Raw genomic sequence first — 16,809 nt, 5'->3', positions numbered from 1 at the left:
CCCCTATTATCTCTCCCTGCTTGAGTCTTACAGATAATTGATGACGCTCTAGTTCATCATCTTTCTTCCTCTTTTGTTCACCAGGTACCTCGGCCTTCCAGGGGCTCCTTTATTGAGAATCAATGTCTTCTCCTAGGTAATTGATCACCATAGACCCAGGGACACTGAATTCATCGTGGAGGGAGGGAAATCATGAATAATCACAAAGCAGTGGCTGTGCTGCTGGAAGAGTGCAAGCGAGTGCTGGACCAGCTCTTGTTGGAGGCTCCAGATGTGACGGAGGGGGACAAGAGTGAGGACCAGCGGTGCAGAGGTGAGGAGCCGATGGGAGAAGCACAGGGGTGAGCCCACAGGTCCACTCCTCTCTTCCTTGACCACATAGCACACTCTCATTCCCTGGCCTATTTTTCTTGTTTTGGCAGATGACCACTGGAAGATGAGTGGATTTCTAGGGCATGAATGAGACAGGGGCTGCAGGCAGACAGGCCGGGCAAGGAAAGCCTACTTTGTTGCAGTGAATTGCTGTCAGTTCTCATTTTAGGCTTCAGTACACATGAGGCTTCAAGAAACAGTTTAGCTCAAGAAGAACAATAGGGCCAAGTTGGCTGGTGCGCGTAAATTTCAATTATTAAAAAAAAATTGAAGCAACTTCTGAATGGTGTCCCATACAAGGTTTTTGTGCCTCATGAATTTCCATAAATTTCTGCCGTTTCTGCAAATATGTCATCTTCCCAAGCTCATCTCTCATGATCACCATTCTTCTTGCCATTCATAAAAATCATCCACTCATCTCAATAAATACTGACTACATCATGTTCAGGTGTTAAGAGTTTGGCTTTTTTGCTCATCTCATAGTTTGTACTACTCATAGACAAGTCATTTTTTTCTTTCTTATTTCCTTCCTCCCCCCGTCTCTGTCTCTGTCTCTGTCTCTCTGTCTCTCTCTGTCTCTGTCTCTCTCTCTCTCTCTCTCTCATTCTCTCTCTTCTTTCTTTCTTTTGTCAGTCCTGGGGCTTGAACTCAAGGCCTGGGTGCTGTCCTTGAGCCTCTTTGTACTTAAGGCTAGCATTCTACCACTTGAACCACAGTGCTACTTCTGGCTTTTTCGGAGAAGTTTATTAGACATAAGAATGTCACAGACTTTCCTGCCCAGGCTGGCTTTGAACCACAGTCCTCAGATCTCAGCCTCCTTTGTAGCTAGGATTACAGGCATGAGCCACCTGGGACTGGCAGACAAGTCATATTGGGGACATTCCAGTCCCAAGATCTTGAAAATGTGAACAATTCTTAGTTCTAGAATGACAACCCTCTTTATTTAGATTTCTTTTCAACCATTCAAATAAATGTCCCTCCATTTCTATAAGTAGATCCCTTATCGTGCCTTCTAACATTTTTCTTTTAACTATTAGCATTTTAATGCCTTTTTTCTTTATTATTTCCTACCCAAATACCATGCCCAAATAAATGGCACACTCCTCATGTCTTTGGTTATAGATGTTGTTTGTGTGCTGGGGTAAAGGTTGTGAGAGAGTCTTTTCTCCTTTATTCTTGTATATAGCCACAGATGGTTTTACAGAGGTGCTTCCATTGCTCAAAGCCTCTTATCTGTGATCCTTTTGAGGTAAGAGTCTCATGTGTGTAGTCAGTTCCTACACCTCCATGTGGGTGTGTAGCCTTAGTAGCCAACTGTACCAGTGTGTGACTTTTGTGTGTTTGTAAATTTGAGATCTCTGCTGCTCCTGGATGTCAACCCCTTATCAAGGATTGGCAGGTTCCCAGCCCCTAGGGAATAAGCTCAGTGGCTGGCCTTCCTTCTCCCTGGAGACAGTGAGTTTTTGTTTTGTTTTGGTCAGTTGTGGGGCTTGAACTCAGGGCCTGGGTGCTTTCTCTGAGTTCTTTTGGCTTTAAGGTAGAGCTCTATTACTTTGAGCTACATCACCACTTCCATTTTTTTTTTTTTGGTGTTTAATTGGAGATTAGAGTCTCACAGACTTTTCCTGCTTGGTATTCATTCCAACTATGATATGGTGGCATAGGCCACCAGAGTCTAACTGTGTGGTTGCTTGAAGTTTCTCTTTTGTCTTCTTACTACATCAAACTCTTTGTTTTCCCAATCCATATGCCTTGAGCTTTGTGTTCTCTCTATTGAAGCCTTGGAACTCCCAATCAGCTAGCATTTTTCTTTTCCCTTTCCTTTCCTAGAGTCACAGAATAGGAGAAATGATCTGTTTATTTCCAGATAAGACAAACCAGGTCATCAAAAAAAAAATCACTAAATTGGAAATAGAAACAAGAGGTATTTTCTTAGTTGCTGGTTTGTTTTGTTTTCCTTTTGTCTTGTTTGTTCATTTATAGGTGTTTGGAGGGTAAGAAGGGGAAAAACAGAAATGGAGGGACAAAGGGTGAACAAATGCAGCTGTGGTACTCACTAGACACTATGTGGAAAACAAACTGTACAACCTGTGGGTGGAGATAGAAGGAGAAAAACTGGGAGAGAACAAAGGAAGGGGTAACATCATTCAAACGTAAATATACTCTTTATCTGACTTACACAAGGCCTGTGTAATACTACCTTTATAATAACAATAAAAATATTTACCAAAAGAATCGCTAAAATAGACATAGCCTTAAGTATTAAGCTGCTTGACACCACAGGCAAAGGGGGCTGCTGCTGGACGTAGGGCTGCCAGCCCCTCAGGGGCTGAATCCAGTAAGTCAATAAGGCAAGAAGAACCCTCCCATGCAGAGCCCTGGACAGCACCACTGCTGCACATCTTCATGGCCCAGCTCTTGGTTTCACTCAAGCACCAGACCCTGGGTGATGATTGGCCAGTCTCACCCAAGTGCCAGACCCTGGGTGGTGATTGGCCAGTCTCACTCAAGCGCCAGACCCTGGGTGGTGATTGGCCAGTCTGAGTGACATGCCCCTCCCTGGCAGGTGGTTCCTGAGCATCTCTACCACCATTATCCTCACCATGCTAATACAGAGTCACTTCAAGTAGCAGGTGAGGCAGTAGATTCTGAAATACACATACACTGCGTTTTTTTCTTTATCTTTCCTTCTCCCACCTCCATGCTTCTCTCAGAAACTGGCCTGGTTAGCCTGGGGAGCAGTCTCCCTGGAGATGGAGAAAGAATGAAAATACAAACTTTTGTGTGTGTATATGGGTTGTGGGGCTTGAACTCAGGGCCTGGGTGCTGTCCCTGAGTTCTTTTGCTTACAGCTAGCGCTCTACCACTTTGCACCACAGTGCCACTTCCAGTTTTCTGGAGGTTAATTGTAGGTAAGAGTCTCACAGACTTTCCTTCCCCAAGCTGGCTTTGAACCACAATTCTTGGATCTCAGCCTTCTGAGTAGCTAGGGTTACAGGGGTGAGCCACCAGTGCCTGGACCAAGAGGAGTGAAAAGTGAGAGTGAAAAGTGGCATTATGGAAAAGTCCACTTAGAGCACAGGACACAGGACTGTCCCAAGCAAACAGGCTCGAATGGCCTGTCCACTCCTAATACTTGAGAAATGCCCTTGCAGAAATTTGCTCTATGTAGGTACTGAGAATATTTTCGGAAATTGAAATAATCTCAGAGACTGGATGAGAGCCAAGTTCTACAGCAGAATGTGACCCTGTAAGTCCCTCATGCTAGGACTCAGATTGCATTGGGTGAGACCATGGCAGAATATGTGTTCCAAGTTCAAGACCACTGAATCAGAGTGGGAGAGCTCACTTCAGGGCAATACTTGAAAATCACCATTAGTTGTCAAATTGGTCACTCATCAGAGTGTTTCACCTGATATCCCCTCGATGCGCAGCAGTCCTCTTCCTTGTAAACATGGGTGCCAGTCCACAAAAAGACATAAAGGAAAGCTGAGCACCAGTGACTCACACCTGTAATTGTAGCTACTCAGGAGGCTGAGATCTGAGAATTGCAGTTTGAAGTCAGCCCAGGCAGGAAAGTCTGTGAAATTCTTATTTTCAATTAACCACCAGAAAAGCAGAAATGGCAGTTGGACTCAAAGTAGTAGAGTGTTATTCATGAGCACAAACCTCATAGACAGAGCCCAGGCCTTGAGTTCAAGTCCTGTGATGGAAGAAAGAAAGAGAGAGAGAGAGAGAGAGAGAGAGAGAGAGAGAAAGAGAGACCAAGACATTCGATTTTTCCTTCTTATTCTTACCTTTCTTTGTTTTGTCCTATCTTGTTTGCTCTGGTTAGCATGCCTCAGGCTCTCTTAAGACTAATGCTGTCTCTTTACCTTGATGCTCTTATACCCAATACAGTATGATTTTTACAAAGCATGAGACATGATACATGTTCTCAGGAACTCCCAGCCCAATTCAGACAGATGTAGTCACATCGAAGTGGGATGATGCCTGAAAGGAGCTCAGAGAGGGAGGGGGCTTTTCAATTCCACTGTGAAGTCCTGGCAGGCTGAGAGGACCCGCCATGTCTGCCTTAAATGCTGAAGGCAGTGGGCCTGAATTTGGCCATCAGGGCATTGGGGAAAAACAATATAAACAGAACAGAAAGGGTGAAACTAAAGAATTCAAGAACTTTGTGCAGAGCAATATGCGGTTTCATTTTGTTAGAAAGGGGATGGAAAAATAAAGAAGATAGAATGGATAAAGTTAGACTGGAAGCATTAAGTCAGGTGAAAAAAAATACTGGGCAGGAGAGAATGGGGTATCATGGGATTTCATAACCAGTTCGATTCAGGGAGAAAGACAGAAAGCAAAACTAGACTAGTAAGGCTTCAGGTCTGGGTGACAGATTTTTGATGAATGATGGCTCTATCCATCAAAATGGAGAATATGGTGGGATTGGGGGGCACACATTTAGAAAAGAGCTGATAGATTCAGCTTTGGATGCATTCAATGTGAGATGCCTTTGAGACAAGTAGCAGGCCATTTATAGTTGGCAAGATAAAGATAGATAGATAGATAGATAGATAGATAGATAGATAGATAGATAGATAGATAGATGATAGATAGATAGACAGACAGACAGATAGATCCAAAACCCCTTTCTGAGAACAATTCAAGTTTTTTTGTTTTGTTATCAATAGGACCTAATGGTGGTGAGGAGCTTTTGAATCAAACATTACAGAGGTTCAAAGTTTGCACAGTGGAAGTGTCTAGTAATCTTACCAAGTAGAAATCAGGACTAGAAATAGACTTGAATTGACTAAATTCAACCTTGATGATAGAAAATAGAAGGATAATATCCACTTTCCAGAGTTTTCCAGGCTGCTGGAGCTGGGCTAGGGGACTGTTGAACCAGTGTAAGTAAGTACTTTTTTACAGGACATTTTACCATGAACCGATATCATTTCAGATCTCATGGCTTTTTTTCTTTTGCATAATTCTCTGTGATCAAGCATATTTGCTTCATAGAGATGGCATGTAACACACTGAAGTCAAAAGAAGTGGAATCCATTAGTCTCCGTGACCCAGCTGCCACGAACCCCACATGCCATGCCATTCCAACTCCGTTCTCATTTTACAGGGAAAATAATATTTCCTTCATCCCTTTCTCTGATTGTTCATGCAGAGATAGACAGTGAAGTGCCTCGCTTCCTGCTAAAACCCTTTCTTAATGCCTGACTACCCCCAATTTACCCACAGGGCACAGTAGAGCAGGGCCACCCTTGACAGATAGCTCCTTGCTATTATTCTTTGAATCTGAACCGACTGCTTAGACCAGCTGGCAAGAAGTAGGGACAAGGTTTTCTCTCTCTCTCTCTCTCTGTCCCTGAGCTGCTTCATCATAACATGGGTAGTTCCAGAGCCTTTTCTTTGACTGCCATTACCTAACCTGAACTCTGACCTTTGTAGCTCTACTCCCCAGCGAGTTAAGGACTCTGATCCAGGAGGCAAAGGAAATGAAGTGGCCCTTCGTGCCTGAAAAGTGGCAGTACAAACAAGCAATGAGCCCAGAGGACAAAACAAACCTCCACGATGTGATTGGTGCTGGCCTACAGCAGCTACAGGTAGGAAGAGACATACCACCTGTCCTTCTGCCTCCAAAGAAGCCATTTAGACTCTAAGTGGTCTAATAGATTCCATTTCTTTGAAGCGCAAGACAAGCCCTCCTTTTATGGCCAGTCTGTTCTGCCAGATTGACTAATGTGGGGGAAATAGCTGTTTGAAAAGCATCGCTTCTCTGTGTGAGTAAACTGAATGGAGTAAAAGTGAGAAGGGTGGCCGACGGGTTCAATCAAGGCCTATCTACGTGAAATATCGATGTCTCTGTGGGCTAAAGAATTTTTGTGGCTTCACCTTGCCTTATAACCTATTTATTTTGAAATGACACTTGGATACCTTTTTAAAAATCAATATATTCTCATCCGTGTGAACTATTGAACTATTGAATTCTGACCTACTCTGGGTCCTTCCTTTTTTTTTTTTTTTGTCAGTGCTGGGGCTTGAACTCAGGGCTTAGCACTGTGCCCAAGCTTCTTTTGCTCAAGGCTAGCGCTCTACCACCTGAGCCACAGCACAACTTCCAGCTTTTTCTGTTTATGTGGTACTGAGGAATCGAACCCAGGGCTTCATGCATGCTAGGCAAGCACTTTACCACTCAGCCACCTTCCCAGCCCTCTGGGTCCTTTCATGGCTCCAGAAACATAAAGTCAGAGTCATTGCCATGTTTCTTTCTCAACTCACTATTTAGAAATGAGTGAACTACCTCCACCAAGGGTGGAGACAGGCTTTAAAAAGAGCAAAGGAATCCACATTAGAATTTGGGATTCAGGCTTCGGTTCTGCAGATCTTAAAGGAGTATGGCTTTCCTTTCTGGTTACATTGCTTTTGATTCTCACTCTCTGAAATAATTGTCAAGAAAATCTGTTAGCTTCTATGACTTTTTTTCTCACATAAAAATATGTTTGATGCCAGGCACTGGTGGCTCATACCTGTAATCCTAGCTCAGGAGGCTGATATCTGAGGATTGCAGTTCAAAGCCAGCCTTGGCAGGAAAGTCCTTGAGATTCTTGTCTCCAATTAAACACCAAAAAGCCAAAAGTGGAGCTTTGACTCAAGTGTTGGAGCACTATCCTTGAGCAAAACAGCTTAAGACCAGTGTCCAGGCCCTCAGTTCAAGACTCAAGACCAGCACGTGCACACACGTGCACGCGCACATGCACATACACATATACACTCCAATACATATATAAATGAACACACACACATGTATATGGCTGTCAGACACTATTAGAACAATGATAACAGTTTAGGGATTTACTAAGAGTGGTTACGCTTCTATCTCTTTCTTCTCACCAAAAAACTAGAAATCCAAACAGATTGAGCAGACCCAAGGATTACAGGCAATGGAAAGAGAATACTTGGAAATAATGCAATGTCTGACCTTTGCTGAGGTTTTAAATAAATATGTTTGGTTTTAATGGAGAAATTGACTAACCCTGTTTGTGTTCTTCTATGTAGCACTCGCTCAGCATGTTAGACCCTTGAACATATGTACTGCTCAGTGGGACTGAAGACCTGAATTTGTGGCTTTACTAATTTTTGTAATGAACATCTGTGTAAATATTCATGTGGCTGAAGCTAACACCTTACCAGCTAGGGTATTTCTAAGTCAGTTGTTCTTTTTTTTAAAATTTATTTATTAATTGAACACAAAATTTTTGACAAGGTGTTGTGCAAAAAGGGTACAGTTACATAGTAGGGCAGTGTGTACATATCTTGTGATATCTTACACCCTGTTTTTCTTTCCCTTCCCTAGGTCAGGTAGACATATATACAATACACAATGTATCAAGAACATATACAGTATCCACATGGCCTACGCCCAAGAAAATTCGCCTAGGGCTTTAAATGTAATGTCTATATTAGACAATAAGTCGACAGTAGTCTTATATGAATGTACATACATAGCTTTTGAGCTATTGTATTCCACTGAGAGGTCAATTTTTGACCTTTATATGTTGAGTAGTTGTTTGGTTTTAGTTACATACTGTTGGGTCGCTGCCCCAATCCTGTGGGAAATACCATTTGACAAGCAGTTTTTGGTTTCACAGACCTGGTCTCTACTGTCTCTCCGTCACCCCTTCTTAACAGTCATATATCAGGGAGATCATGCGCCTTTGTTTTCTGTGTTGTAGGCTTGTCTCGCTCAACATTATTTGTTCAAGTTCTGACCATTTCCCTGCGAATAACAATATTTCACCACTCCTAATTGCTATGTGGTATTCCATTGTGTATAGGTACCATATTTTTTTGATCCATTCATCTGTGGAGGGGCATCTGGGTTGTTTCCATATTTTGGCTATTGTGAATTGTGCCACGATAAACATGGAAGTACAAATGTCTTTTTGATATCTTGGGACCTGCTGTTCAGGATAGATGCCTAGGGGTGGTATGGCTGGGTCATAGGGTAGGTCTATGTTGAGCTTTTTGGGAAACCTCCATACTGTTCTCCAAAGTGGTTGTACTAATTTGCACTCCCACCAACAATGGAGAAGGGTTCCTCTTTCCCCGCACCCCCTCCAGCATTTGTTGTTGCCTGAGTTCAGAGTATAGGCCATTCTAACTGGAGTGAGATGGTATCTCAGGGTTGTTTTTATTTGCATTTCCTTTACTACCAGGGATGTTGAACATTGCCTCATAAGTTTCTTTGCCATTTTTATTTCTTCTCTCTTTAGCTCCTTTGCTCATTTCCTAATTGGTTTATTGGGCTTGGAGGGGCTTAGTTTTTTGAGTTCTCTGTAGATGACAGATACTAGGCCTTTGTCTGTTGCTGTGCTGGTAAAGATCTTTTCCCATGTGGTTGGCTGTCTTTCTATTTTGGTGGCTATGTCCTTAGCTGTGCAGAAACTTTTTAATTTGTAGTAGTCCCATTTGTCAAGTCTCTCTCCTATTTGTTGTGCCCCTGGGACTATATTCAGGAAGTTCCTTCCTGTGCCTATAAGTTCTAGCGTCTTTCCTACCCTGTCCTTCAGTAGTTTCAAGGATTCAGGTCTGATATTGAGGTCCTTGATCCATTTTGAGTTGATCTTGGTGCATGGTGATAGGCTTGGGTCTACTTTGAGTTTTCTGCATATGGCTGCCCAGTTCTCCCAGCACCAGTAGTTGAAGAAGCTATGTTTATTCCATTGTATGTCTTTAGCTCCTTTGTCAAATATCAGCTGACTGTAAGAGTGCGGTTTTATTTCTGGATCTTCAATTCTCATCCATTGGTCTTCCAATCTGTTTTTATACCAATACCAGGCTGTTTTTGTTATGATGGCCCTGTAGTAGAGCTTGAAGTCTGGTATTGTGATACCTCCTGCACTGCTTTTTTTGCCTAGAATTGCTTTGGCTATTCTAGGTCTTTGGCTGTTTCATATGAATTTATGGATTGCTTTCTCTATTTCAGTGAAGAATGTGACTGGGATTTTGATAGGGATTGCATTGAATTTGTATAACAATTTGGGCAATATGGCCATTTTCACTATATTGATTCTGCCTACCCATGAGCATGGGAGGTCTTTCCATCTCCTTGTGTCTTCTTTGATTTCCCTTATTAGATTTTTATAGTTCTCATTAAATAGGTCCATCACGTCCTTGGTTAAGTTGATCCCTAGGTACTTTATTCTTTTTTTGGCTACTTTAAATGGAATTGTTTCCATAATTTCCTTTTCTGTTTGTCCATTGCTGGTGTACAGAAAACCTGCTGACTTTTGTGGATTGATTTTGTATTCTGCTACTTTGCCAAAATGGTTTAATAGGTGTAGGAGATGGGGACTGAGTTTTTTGGGTCCTTCAGATATAAGATCATGTTGTCTGCGAATAGGGATAACTTGATTTCTTTCTTGCCGATGTGGATCCCTTTGATGTCCTCCTCTTGCCTTATTGCTATGGCTAGGGATTCCAGCACTATGTTGAAAAGAAGTGGGGACAGTGGGCATCCTTGTCTTGCTCCTGAGTTTAGGGGGAATGATTTTAGTTTCTCTCCATTTAATATGATGTTAGCAGTTGGTCTGTTGTATATGGCTTTTATTGTTTTGAGTAAGGTTCCATCTATTCCTGTTCTCTCCAGAGCTTTTAATAAGTATGGATGTTGTATTTTGTCAAAGGCTTTTTGGGCATCAACTGAGATAAAAATGTGATTCTTGATTTTTAGTTCTGTTTATGTGGTGAATTACATTGATTGATTTACGGATGTTGAACCATTCTTGTGACTGTGGGATGAAGCCTACTTGGTCATGATGTATAACTTTCTTGATCAGTTTCTGGATCCTGTTAGCTAATATTTTATTGAGCAGCTTTGCGTCTGTGTTCATTAGTGATATTGGTCTGTAGTTCTCTTTTTTTGTTGGGTCTTTGGTTTGGGAATGAGTATGATATTAGCTTCATAGAATGAGTTTGGGATTTCTCCCTCTGTTTCTATTTCACGGAAGAGTTTGAGGAGTATTGGTATTAGCTCCTCACTAAAGGTTTTATAGAATTCATTGGTGAATCCATCTGGGCCTGGGCTTTTCTTTGTTGGGAGGTTCTTGATTACCCCCTGTATCTTGCTGTAAGTTATTGGTTTATTTAGTTGATTTATTTCTTCTTGGCTCAGTTTGGGAAGTTTATACTTCTCTAAGAATTGATCCATTTCTGTAAAATTATTGTTTTTTAGTGAGTAGAGGTTCTGGAAATGGCTCCTTATGATTGTCTGAATATCGTGTGTACTTGTAATTTTTCCGGTGGAGTCCCTGATTTTATGTATATGAGTCTCTTCTTTTTTTGTACGTCTTGCGAGGGGTCTGTCAATTTTATTTATTTTCTCAAAGAACCAGCTTTTAGTCTTATTTATTTGTTGAATGGTCTTTCTATTTTCAAACAGATTTATCTCTTCTTTAATCTTTGTGATCTCTCTCCTCCTAGTCATTTTAGATTCGATCATTTCTTGTTTCTCCAGTTGTTTTAGTTTCATCCTGAGGTTATTCACCTGCTCTGCTTCCATTCTTTTAATGTGAGTGCTGAGGGCAATGATCTTGCCCCTCAGTACTGCCTTAGCTGTGTCCCATAGGTTTCTTTGTGATGTATTTTCATTGTCATTGTGGCTTATGAATTCGTTGATTTCATCTTTAATTTGGTCTGTGGCCCAAGTGTTGGATAACAGTGTGGGGTTTAGCCTCCAAGAATGTGTATAGCCTCTGTGGTAACCATTGTTATTGAGGGTTACCTTTAATCCACTGTGGTCAGAGGGAGGGGGCAATGGGGGACTCACTGGACCTGGATTGTGTGTGTGTCCCGCACTGCCATTGGTTCTTTGGGAGTGGAGTGCTGGGGTGTGGTGAAAGGTTGTGGTGGCTTCCCGGCTCTCCCCTTCTGCACAGCTCGGTTCCCCCGCCCAATCCCAGCCGTGCGGTTCCGAACTTCTCGTCGCCCGCCGTGTGTCTTGGTCCGCTCTCTCCCTGGGGTCCGTGGAGTCCTGCTGTCTGGACTCTGCGCTCCCGGTGTGAGTTTTTGGCAGTCGGTCTGCCGTTCGCCCGGTTCCCCTTTCCCAGCCTGGCCCTGCTCGGGCCAGGGTCGGCTGGTGGGGGGAGGGTACCCCGGAGATTCTCCTGCTCCGTGCAGGTTACAGGCTCTTCTTTTTTTGCTCCTTTTTGTTTCCTGCGTTTCTCCACTGCTTCTGGCTGCTGGTTTTGCTGGGTTCTTGATAGGGTATTGGGTGCTGGAGTTCCCAGCTCGCTATTCAGTTGGAGCAAGTTGAGGTGCCTCCCTATTGTGGCAGCGCCATCTTCTCTCCTCCTCAGTTGTTCCTCTAGCAAAACCTTCTAACAATAGTGCTAACATTACATGGAAACTTGAGCCCTAATCAAAGCCCCTTACCTAACAACTTCACCAAAAGTCCTAGGTGGGGGTGGAGGCCTAAGACACATAACAGACAACCACTCCAGGTGAATGAGAGTCTAACTAAGAGAGATAGACCATAGCCTATCAAGCAGGCAGAAGCAGAAGACACAAAATGAGGCAAAAAAGGAGAATCCAGTGTGAAGACTGTGAAAGATCAACCAGAAAAGAGCTCTCTTCTCCATCAGTTGTGCAAACCGTTGCTTCGGCTGAACCATTCCAGAATGGCTGCTTCAGAGATCCCTGGTGTGGTCAGGCCCATGGAGCCTTCCTAGGGAAACCAGAACAGAAGAGGCTCACAGGAGAGTAACCCTTGCTCTGACCTTTGGAGCTTAAAAAGCTCCTCTGGCTTTTGAACTTAGGCTGAGAACTTGAGGTGCATAACATTGCCATAACCATAGCTTTTCTCTTCTTCCATCTTGCTATCCTCCTAGTCCCCAGTCCTCCTTCCAAACTTGCTAGTGACATCCGTTTTTTTTTTTTTTAAAATGAACCCAGTGTTGTTGCAAGTTCAAGGCTGTCTGCATTTGGGGGTTCATGTGAGCTGAGTGCTAAACCACTCAGGAATGTGTTCAGAGCACTAGTCCTCTGTATATCCCATGCATTTCACAACAGTGGAATCAAAAGGCACAGAATTTAAGAAGTGTGTGCCTCACACACAAGGTCATTCAGGGGCAGCTCTAAGAATCTGCATTGGGGCCTCCTTTCGTGCCTAATGCATTTAATCTGGGATCTTTTTGAACTCTGAGCTTCATTTTCTTTAGCTTAGCCAGCAAGCTATAAATTAAGCAACCACACCTCCTAAGACTTTTAGGATGTTTTCCTACTGTGCCAGGCCCCACGTGCACAACTGCTTGACCCACCCTGTTTTGTAAATGTGGGGGAGTCCAGTGCCCTCCTCCCCAGCCAGGCTCCCTCCTGCTCTCCCTGCTCTTAATTTCTGAGCTTGTTAGAACAGCTCAGTTAACTTTCCTGATGGGGTTTTGTCCTGGCGTGACATCAGAGATCAACCTCTGAGGATTTTTTTTTCAAACGTTAAAAGGAATCCTTCTTATAAACATTTTTCCTTCCACTTTAAAAGTTAGCACACTGCCTAGTGTGTAAATAATATGCCTTTTTGTCAATTCCATACATAATGGACTGAAAGTCAGAAGAAAAGGCTTAAGGAAATTCTTCTATAGCTTGTAGTTGGTGAAAATGAGGAGCACTTGTAATGGTACTACTCAGGCTGAACTTAGTTAATGCAGCAAAATGGGATGTGTTCTATGCTTTCTGTGCCTTCTCTCCTCCCCATCTCCCTCCCCAGCCCTCGCCTTCCCTTCCCCTAATTTCTTGTCCTCAACCTTTTCCTTCTTCTCTCCCTCATCCCCTTCCACTCTAGTCCTCCCCTCCCCTCCTTCCCCATGTATCCCCTCCCTAGCCTTCCCTTTCTCTCTTTCCTTGCCCACCATGTTCCCTCTTCTCAGCCCTCTCCTTTTCTCCTTCCCCCCTTCTCTACCCCCCTCCCCAGCCCTGTCTTTCCCTTCTCCCTCCCTCTCCAGTCTTTTTTCCTTTGGTGTGTGGCCGTAGACAGATATTTATGGCAGGGGTCAACTTCCTTTACACTGCACACAAAGCTTGCGGACTTGACAGAGTTTGTCTGCGCTCTCCCAGAAACAAACACCTGCAGGACGCTCCCCAAGAAACCTGGAGAGATGGGAGATTAATGTGGCTGTAATAGCCAGGCAGTGCTTTGGGTATTATGCCCTCTCCCCAGGTAGATGGGTCTTTTCCGAGATGATACCAATTATTTATTGCGGAAACATCTGTTGATAACTGCAGCTGCCCTTGTAAAACAAAGGATATCATGGGGTCACAGGCTATAGGGACCTCAAATCCTGCCTCATGCTAGCTTTGGTCTATTCAACAACTCCCCCAAGTCCATGGGCTACCATCATCTTTAGTGTCTCATCGTGCCATGGAAATACTTTATAAACACGGCTCTGCCTTGCCTTGCTGGCTTTGAAGTATTATTTCATCTTCATTGGTAATTTATATTCCAGCGCCATTGTGCTGTGGGAAAAAGAAGGGGAACTTTTTTTTGTTTTCCATTTAATTGTAGATCGCCTGACACTTTGACCTGTATTATTAGTATTAGTCAAAAAAAAAAAAAAAAGGATTTTCTCCCTCTCTTATTTAAAAATAAAATTTCAAGGGAAAGTAAGCACTCCTTCAGCTCTTTTCAGTCAAAACAATGTTTACACTCCAAGAGAGAAAGATGAAAAGCATGAGCAACTTTTTTTTTCAAGTGCTGGAGAAGGGCAGTTCAGTTTTTGAAAGCCAACAGTAAAAGCCCTTATAAATATCATTCAGCTAACCCTTTGATGGATTTTTTAAAGGATTGAAGGCATTTAGAGTTGGCTTCCATGTCTTTTGCCTTTGGTGCAGAAACAGAGCGCTGACTAGAAGCCCCGGCTCTTGCCTGCCGGTGCCAGAGGAGCTGGGCTATGGGTGCCACCTTTGAGGAACTTTTTTTTTTTCAGTAACTTTCACTTTTCTGAAAGGAACCATTTCTATACCATCAAAAGGAAATCTGAAAGTAAAGCTTTTGAAAAAGGAGAGAAAGGGTAAGCTGAGATTTGCATGTCTATAGCAATTGGGCACAAGAATTGATTGCTCAACCTTGATTTGAAATTCCCCTCAAAAGGGGCCGGTGGGGGCCTGGCCTCTCCCCACCTGTGTCTTGCAGGAAGGAAGCTAGGAAGCTGGTCCTGCTCACGCAGTGGCTCCTCTTCAGAGCCACAGGGTGAAGCCTGAGGCTTGTCTGAGAAGAGGCAGGCTCAGGATGACATGTGTCTTTTTTGGTTCCTTTTGTGCTCTTAAGACAAGGGAATTTGGTAGCTTTTAAGCCATGGATGTTTGTTGAAAATTCCATGCTATCCTAAGATTTGGAGAAAGAACACTGTCCTCTCCAAACGATTAAACGTGTAGTTACTTCTTTATGCTATTTTGGCTGGAAAAACCTTTGTGGATGAATAACAAATGGGAAAGTTTAGCTTCCAGAGTATTTTGTTTTTATCTAAAAGGTCTCTTCAGATAATCTTGATTCCTGTAATTTGTGTGTGTGTGGGGGGGGGGGGTTGGTTTTTAGTTTTGTTTCTTCTGTTTTTGTTGTTCTTTTGGTTTTTGGAGTTTCTGGAGTTTAAACTCAAGGCCTCAAGGCACTTTACCATTTGAGCCATGCCCCTAGTTATCCCCCATACCTACTGAACAGCCTTTTCCCTGGGGTTAGACTAAAACCAAGAGCCTCTTACCTCAGCTTCCCTTGGAGCTGGGATTATAGGTATATAACACCATGCGCAGGCCTAATAGTTTTGCTTTTGAACAAACTACTTAAGATATCAAATGGACAAAAATAAAAAATAAAATAAGTAAACATGAATAAATATGAGTTGGTCATTGGAAGCTTCCAGGACAATGCTAAGAAAAGGTCTAGTGTCACCAGTTTTGTAGCTGAGAGGATAAAGGAAGGTTTTCAGCAAAAGAAACCAAAGGGAGGGTTTATTAGAAAATAAAATATCAAGTTGGAAAAAGGCAGTTATGTGGTGTGAAGGTTGGGTAAAAGGGTAAGGTGTCATGAGTGATAATAGTCAAATCTCATCTAGTAATTAACTTTTGTTTAAAAGATGTTCTTGGCTATGGGTCAAAGGGTAGAGCATTTGCCTGGCAAGCAGAAGGCCCTGTGTTCAAACCATGGTACTGTTCCCCCAAAAGAGAAAAGGAAAGAGAGAAAGGAAAAGATATTCATAAGATGAATGTCAGTAGCAGGTACCATTTGGATCATGACTGTACAGCAGTTCATTTTCCCAGGTGGGTTTTTCATCTCCAGTTGTATAATTAGAGGCTTTAAAAAGGGCTGAATTGGGGCTGGGGATATGGCCTAGTGACAAGAGAGCTTGCCTCGTATACATGAGGCCTTGGGTTCAATTCCCCAGCACCACATATACAGAAAACGGCCAGAAGTGGCACTGTGGCTCAAGTGGCAGAGTGCTAGCCTTGAGCAAAAGGAAGCCAGGGACAGTGCCCAGGCCCTGAGTCCAAGGCCCAGGACTGGCCAAAAAAAAAAAAAAAAAAAAAAAAAAGGGCTGAATTATTTTCATTAGTATGTGGGGGGAAAAACAAAGACAGTATGAACTATGGAGTCATTCATAGTATGTGGGGGGAAAGACAAAGACAGTATGAACTATGGAGTCATTCATCCACTCATAACTATTACATGAATATCGCCTTGTGCTGAACCCTTGAAATAAAGCTCCAAGAGAAATGTAAAAGAAATAAATGAAGCCAGAACCAGTGGCTCACATCTGCAATCCCAGCTACTCAGGAGGTAAAAACTGGTTGATCATGATTCAAAGCCAACCTGGGCAGAAAAGTCCATGAGACTTTTTTCCCCCAGTAAACCACCAAAAAGCTGGAAGTAGAACTGTGGCTCTAATGGTAAAAGAGCTAACCTTGACAAGAGGAGCAGTCAGGCCCTGAGTTTAAACCCAGGCCTGGCAGAAAGAAAGAGAGGAAGGGAGAGAGAGAGAAGGAAAGAAGGAAAGAAAAAGAGAAGAAAGAAAAAAGGAAGGAAGGAAGGAAGGAGGGAGGGAGGGAGGGAGGGAGGGAGGGAGGGAGGGAGGGAGGAAGGAAGGAAGGAAGGAAGGAAAGGAGGAAGGAAGGAAGGAAGGAAGGAAGGAAGGAAGGAAGGAAGGAAGGAAGGAAAGAAGAAAAGAAAGGAAGGGAGGGAAGGAGGGAGAGAGGGAGGGAGGGGGGGAGAGGGAGAGGGGAAGGACTCTGGACCCCAGTGGTATTCTGGAAGAGTTTCTGTAAGAAAGAAGAGAGAGGGAAACACTTATCAAAACCCCATGTATTCACATAATTCTTTTCATCTGTTGACCATCATGTGACAGATATTCAATATATATTCCTCTGATTGCCACTACTCTCTCGCAAAGT

General features: G+C 43.1%; 1 protein-coding gene across 1 annotated transcript in view; it reads left to right on the top strand.

The window, feature by feature from the left end:
• The window catches only part of Alpk1 (alpha kinase 1), an 85,830-nt gene that overhangs the window by 32,663 nt on the left and 36,358 nt on the right, over positions 1-16,809 (top strand). Inside the window, exons 2-3 of the mRNA XM_048333677.1 lie at positions 137-313; positions 5,827-5,981. Coding sequence (XP_048189634.1) covers positions 193-313; positions 5,827-5,981 — 276 coding nt within the window. The 5' untranslated portion in view covers positions 137-192. The remainder of the gene's footprint in view (positions 1-136; positions 314-5,826; positions 5,982-16,809) is intronic.

The sequence above is a fragment of the Perognathus longimembris genome, chromosome 24 (assembly GCF_023159225.1).
Source record: "Perognathus longimembris pacificus isolate PPM17 chromosome 24, ASM2315922v1, whole genome shotgun sequence".
In the NCBI taxonomy this organism is placed as follows: domain Eukaryota; kingdom Metazoa; phylum Chordata; class Mammalia; order Rodentia; family Heteromyidae; genus Perognathus; species Perognathus longimembris.
The sequence above is the reverse complement of the archived record's forward strand: the minus strand, read 5'-3'. Positions and strand labels throughout refer to the sequence as shown.